At 43.3% G+C, this 6381-nt stretch overlaps 1 protein-coding gene across 3 annotated transcripts; it reads left to right on the top strand.

Moving 5' to 3' along the window:
• Positions 1-217: 217 nt before the first annotated feature.
• Positions 218-4561, top strand: LOC147427563 (pentatricopeptide repeat-containing protein At4g13650-like). Of its 3 annotated transcripts, none has more exons than XM_086497015.1 (3): positions 218-901; positions 1121-1236; positions 1308-4561. In XM_086497015.1, the coding sequence occupies exons 1-3, from the start codon at positions 884-886 to the stop codon at positions 4474-4476; spliced, it is 3303 nt and encodes a 1100-aa protein (XP_086353141.1). In that variant the 5' UTR covers positions 218-883; the 3' UTR covers positions 4477-4561. The 3 variants fall into 3 exon arrangements, with proteins under 3 accessions (XP_086353141.1, XP_086353140.1, XP_086353142.1); XM_086497014.1 differs by having other exon boundaries at positions 218-906; XM_086497016.1 differs by having other exon boundaries at positions 844-859.
• Positions 4562-6381: the final 1820 nt, after the last annotated feature.

The raw sequence follows: 6381 nt of genomic DNA, 5'->3' as shown, positions 1-6381 counted from the left end.
GTTAGGCGGAATCGGGCGCAACAGATGTGACCATCAATTGTAAACCACTGCGCTTCCGGCGTTCGTCGCCCTGCCAGGTGTCCGTGCCTGCATGCCCTCCCTTCTTCACATGACACGTGGAAACCCCTTACCTTTTCCTCTTTCCACACAATTTTTTTTCAAAAATGTGGTTAAAAACTAGAAATGAAACGTATGTATAGACATGTATAATCGAAGTACGTACACACATTCGATCTGTGCGCGCACAGATCCTTGGGAGTCGCAAAATGGAGAGGGATAGAGTATCATCTGGGCTCTGGACAGGGGTATTATGCTGTGCTTGCATGACGAACCGGTGTAGTTGGCAAAAATGTCTTGTTTAACCATCACGGGGACGCTGACAGGTTTTCTCACTATGATACTTTGCAGTGGGGCGGGCTCCACTATCATGGTTGCTCAGTTGGAGATCTATGAATTCTCCAGAATTTTAAGTGCAGCGGTATTGCAAGTTTACCTGCTTATGAACTTGAACTTCATAATCGGCAACACTTATTGCAGGTCTTTGTGGTTCATCAGCATGGGCATGAGCTTCGAGCATCAGTTTCCTCCTTTTGCCAAGACCCGAACTCAACCTGCTGTAGTTCGATGGTTGCATCAGCCAGGCAATCACCAGTATAACATGCAACCCATTGTCATTTACCTGCAGGAAGGATCTTGGGTATCATACACACTCCATCATTGCTCTGGATCTGCTTGCAACAAGGCACTTACCGAACCTCTTCTCTTGATCTCGACATCTATGAGAAAGGACCCCTGTGTTGGTGATATGAGTGATCAGAGGGGCAAGTAATGCTTCAGCTTGGATTTGAACAGCCCCAAGGTTGTGGTTGCTCTCAGCCCTTTAATGAAGTTCTTCCTTGTTGTAAGGTTCCATTCTCCTGTCTTTTTTGACCAAGCACTCTCTCTTGACGTGTTGGTAGTAGTCATTCAATTTACGGCATTAATGGCTGCTCCAGCTCTCGCTCATGTTTTTGTTACCAGCACATGAAGAAAAAAGGACTACATTCACCTTTCGTTGTGATAAGCACATAGTCCCCCCTTTTTGCTACGACCAAATCAAAATTTTGTGTTTTGATTGCAGGAAGTCAAGACATCTTTTGGGAAGTTTGGCACTCTGGCTTGTAGAAAGATTTGCCTAACTCATTCATTGACCGCTGTCTCATTCTCGACACAGACTGGATCACACGAAAAAACCAGGTATTTTGGTTTTTTTTCTAACATTTTTTTGTTTTTGTCAAGCTCAGTCAAGCATTCTGCTTTGTTCTTAGAGTTGAGTATGAGGAGGAACTTGGCCCTGCACAAGTGGCTAGATTGTGCCAAGAGCATAAGCTGGAAGAGGCGTTTCAAGTTGTCGCCATTCTACGAAAACATGGTTGTCTAATCACAAGAGACCTTATATATTCATTGTTGCAAGGTTGTATCGAAAAGAGCGATCTGGAAGCCTGCAGGATCGTTCACAGGCTCATGGTTGATAGTGGGTTTGATGGCACTGTTGTTCTTGTAGATCACCTTATCCGCCTCTTCACTTCATACAGGAGTTTGGGAGATGCAAACAGAGTGTTCAATAGATTACATCAACCAACAATACACACATGGAATGCCCTTCTAACCGCACATACAAAGCTTGGCCAAGAACAAAGAGCTCTCTATTTGTTTCACACAATGGACCAATGGGGCATTAAGCCAGACATAGTTACCTTTTTGTGTGCCTTGAAAGCATGCAGCAACTTACACAACATAGATAATGGTAGACTTGTTCATAAACAAGTTATGAATTTGGAACTGGGATCGAATACCATCCTTGGAAATGCTATTATTGACATGTATGCTAAGTGTGGGGATCTCAAAGAAGCCGTTGGTGTGTTTGAGAAATTATCGAGTCGGGACATTGTTTCATGGGGTTCTTTGATTACAGGATATGTCCAGCATGGACAAGCACTTCCAGCAATAAAGCTTTTTGAGCAGATTCTTCAACAGGGTGTTAAACCTAGCAAAGTTGTGTTCTTGGGCGCGTTTAAAGCATGTAGCATCTTAAGCGCCGGCACTTGGGGGAGGTTAATCCACACTGGGCTGATCCAAACTGAGATTAGCACTGATTTGGTTATCAACAATTCTCTAATTGACATGTACACCAAATGCGGACTTATGACAGATGCCCAGAGTTTGTTTAATTGCTTACAAGTGCAAGATGAGGTTTCTTGGGCCACAATGATTTCTGGCTTTGTTACACTTGAGGACCCAGAGCAGGCCCTTAGGTATTTTGATCAAATGCTACAACGGGGTTTGAAGCCAAACGGCAGTAGTTATTCTTCTCTGGTAAAAGCTTGTGGACTTTTGAAGGCTATAATGCAAGGTATGCACATCCATTACCTTATTCTTGTGAGTAAAACAGCCTTGGATATGGTGGTTTGCAGCAGCCTCATTGACATGTATGTCAAATGTGAGGCATTACAGGAAGCACTGAACGTATTCAACACTCTGCCTTTCAAAGATCTAGTTTCATGGGGTACAATGATTTCAGGGTATTGTACACTTGGCCATGGCTTTGCAGCCCTTGAGCTTTTTGGACAAATGCAACAAAACAGGACCAATCCAGATAATACAATAATTATAAGCCTTGTTAAAGCTTGTGGTGACATTGGATCGGTGAATGCCTTAATGCTAATGCATCACTATGTCATGGAAACAGAAATAGATGCAGATGGCAGTGCTAGAGGCACCTTTATTGATATTTATGCAAAATGTGGGTGCATGAAGGAAGCTTATGCAATTTTTGGAGGGCTACAAAATAGAGATCCTATGTCATGGTGCTCTATGATAGGAGGGTATATGATGCACGGGGATGAAACTTTAGCTTTAGATCTTTTTGAGATAATGCAGTTTTTCGGCATGGAACAAAACCGTGTTGTGCTGCTTTGCGCCTTGCAAGCATGTGGAAGCTTGGGCTTCCTGTATCAAAGTAGGATTATACATGACAAAATAGTAAGGAGCAATTACGAGCTTGACGTTGCCATTGCAAACACTCTCATTGATGTCTATAGTAAGTGTGGTAGCTTAGAAGCAGCATGCAAGGTGTTTGAAACCTTAAGCACTTTGGATGTTGTTCCGTGGTGCACCATGTTGGCTGGGTATGTCATGCATGGGCAGAACCTTAAAGCACTTGAATTCTTTTTGAAACTGCAAGACAAGGGGATAGAGATGAACCCGTTTATGTTTTCGTCCGTCTTGAAAGCATGTGGGACTCTCAAAGAGCTTGACAAAGGCAGGTGCATTCATAATGAGATAATCAATGGCTCGTTGGAGACAGATGTGGTGGTTGGAAATTCCCTCATTCTCATGTACTCCAGGCAAGGGCACCTGGAAGATGCGTATTGGGTGCTTAAGAGTTTGCGGAAGAGAGATGGGGTGTCATGGGCTACTATGATTGCAGCACGCAGTGAATACGGGTGTGGATTGTCGGCCATGCAGGATTTTGAAGAGATGCAAAATGAAGGAGTGCATCCCAGCATAGCAGCCCTCGTCTGTACTCTTAAAGCATGTGGCAGCATCAGGGCCCTGCCACAAGGTCGTATCATTCATAACCTGGTTGTTCTAGGTGATTTAGAAAAGGATGTAGTTGTTGGCCGTACACTTGTGGAGTTTTATAGCAGGAGTGGAAGCATAGATGAGGCTTGGCGAGTATTGAGTGCGTTGCCGCATCAAGAGGCAGTAGCATGGGGGGCACTAATTGCCGGCTGTGCCCATCATGGCAATACCAGGCTGGCAAGGGGTTATTTCTATGATATGCTGGGGAAAGGTATAAAGCCAGATAGTGGGGTTTTCACAGGTCTTCTTGCTGCATGCAGCCAAGAAGGCTCGGTGGAAGAAGGGCATGATTTTTTCAAGTCCATGCTTAAAGACTTCAATGTGTCACCCGGGGTTCAACATTATAGCTGCATTATCGATCTCTTTGGTCGTGCTGGACATTTTGATCAAGCCATGGACATTATTGACATGATGCCAGATTACCCAGACTTGGTTATTTGGATGTCTCTGCTTACCAGCTGCCGAACATATACCAATGTGAGCATGGCCAACTGGTGCTTTGAGGAACTTCTAAAATTGGAAGCAGTTGATGCCGCCTGTTACATTCTCATGTCAAATATCTACGCTAATGCAAACTTGTGGCAAGATGCCAAGAGAGTGCGCCAATTGATTTACTCGGGGGATGCAAGGAAGCAGCTGGGCATTGCTTTGCTTAAGGTGGACAGTGGTGTCCATGAGTTTGTAGTAGGAGGGGAGAACAATCCTCAGGAGGAGGAGGTTAGTGTCAAAATAGACAAATTGGCTAAACTTTTGAAAAACGAAGGATTTGTGGCATCATTGAACCTTGTCTTGGAGCCATTCTCAAGTGAAACAGAGGAGGCAATGAGAATTGATGCACGATATTGTATTTAAAAGAGTTGAAGAGAAGGAGAAATGCAGCATTGTAAATGTAGAAACTATAAACTAATATAAATGTACAAACCCACATTTACCGGATAATTGAAGTGAAAAAGAACAATTTTTATGTTTTGGAAGTGAAAACATCATCTCTATTGTAATAGAAGCACCTATGAATGCAGTGGTAGGGACACGATCATAACGTCCCTCTTGCTAGGTATAGCAATTGTCTTGCAAGCCAAAATGGTCAGGCAGCTGATCCAGAAAAACTCTAGGAAGGTCAAACTGAGAAGTCTATACAGCATAAACGTCCTCCAACCTAACAATAACTTTAGTGTGCTCTTATGCTCTTGGCATAGTCCAGAGTAGAGCAAAGGGCCAATAGAGGGTAGCTTTTTGTGGCCTAAAAAAGTGCAAAAACCATGCAGTATTTTGGTCTTGACATTGGATGCCAAACCAACAAAGCAGAAACCCCCACCCTCTCCAAACAACACAAATCAGCCCAGAACCCAAAAGAAACATATATATGGAAGAAAAACACAGATGAGTCAAAGGGGGTTTTTGTGACGAAAAGTCTCCAAAAAGGCTAGCACTACCAGCAAGAAAGGAGATCGCCATGGTTGGTTGCAAAAACACAAGGGGAATTGAGAGAGAAAACATGTTGTCAATAATGAACCTCATATCTGAGACCTTGCTGGAGCCTTTGATACCATGAGAGAATGCACAAATGTGTGTGTGTGTGTGTGTGTGTGTGTGTGTGAGAGAGAGAGAGTGAGAGAGAGAGAGAGAGTGGAGAGGGGGAATGATTAATGCCTTCCAAACCTATCAAAGTCGACGATGTAGAAGCGTAGAGACTAAGGGGAGAGAGAGAGAGAGAGAAAGAGAGAGAGAGAGAGAGAGAGTCTCCTGAACCAATCAACCTTGGCAATGAATAATTGATACACTATAGAATTGGGGCAATGGGTTGCATATATACCCATCTAAGTAAATTGCCCTACCCAGACTTTGATAAATAAGTAAAATAAATACCTAAAAGCCAAAATAAATAATGGGATTATATTGGGCATTTCCTTGCGATACCATAACTTTAACACCCTCTTTGCAGCTCATAGTGGACATAAATAGTGAGACCAATCGATGAAGAACCTACAATGGACACCTTAGCAGAGGATCCTTTCCACTGGATACAACTAGGTAATGCTACCCTCAACTTTGTACCTTAGAAGAATGCATCGGTTGCCTTGTAGAAAATTGAACTGTAGACTACACTACGTCCAAGAATCCCCATTCATGAATTGTGAACATATCACATTCAAAATACTCCAAGATAATGAACTTTGGAACACACCTTGTCCATAATCCGACAAACAACAATGGATTGCTGCACTCATCCATAGTGTTTTAGATACGTCTGATTGGTTCCCCACCAGATGCCTATGCCTTGAATTTCGACCCACGGATTCAAACATCGATAACTTGAACTCCAACGCAAGGGTCCAAATTAGTTATAGGGAGCACGGCTTGCCCCTCTTTGCCACTCACAAGCCTCTTTTTGGCTGAAGCTAGTGACATCAACTGCCTCTTGATTAGAAATCTCGTATCGTGGTAACTATGGTTACCACCACGTGTGACGTGCCCATCTTCTCAATTAACTCTATATCACCATTATCTTTGTCCAGCTTGCCCGAAACATCGTGTCACATTTATAACAACGATTGTCGGACTTCGTGGGTACCGAGGCAGCTAATTGAGTAATGGTACTACCATCCTTGTCAAGCTTGCCTTTGCCTTTGTTCTCTAGTGAATTCGTGCATCTGCTTTTGGCTCCACAATTCGAGCCAAACAAATCGATGGTTTCCTTTAGGACTTCGCCTGTGCATAGGCCGCTAACTAGGTGGTAGTCAATATATTTTCCATAGG

This window comes from Adiantum capillus-veneris, chromosome 23 (genome assembly GCF_014529385.1).
Source record: "Adiantum capillus-veneris isolate H3 chromosome 23, ASM1452938v2, whole genome shotgun sequence".
Taxonomy (NCBI): Eukaryota; Viridiplantae; Streptophyta; class Polypodiopsida; order Polypodiales; family Pteridaceae; genus Adiantum; species Adiantum capillus-veneris.
Note: the sequence above shows the minus strand (reverse complement) of the source record. Positions and strands in the feature narration are given on the sequence as shown.

Excerpts from the sequence above, each read along its gene's own strand:
- LOC147427563 (XM_086497014.1), top strand. The coding sequence starts at position 829 with ATGCTTCAGCTTGGATTTGAACAGCCCCAAGGTTGTGGTTGCTCTCAG. Across the intron at positions 907-1,120 it reads AAGTTCTTCCTTGTTGTAAG|GAAGTCAAGACATCTTTTGG; the intron begins GTTCCATTCTCC and ends TTTTGATTGCAG. Across the intron at positions 1,237-1,307 it reads GGATCACACGAAAAAACCAG|AGTTGAGTATGAGGAGGAAC; the intron begins GTATTTTGGTTT and ends CTTTGTTCTTAG.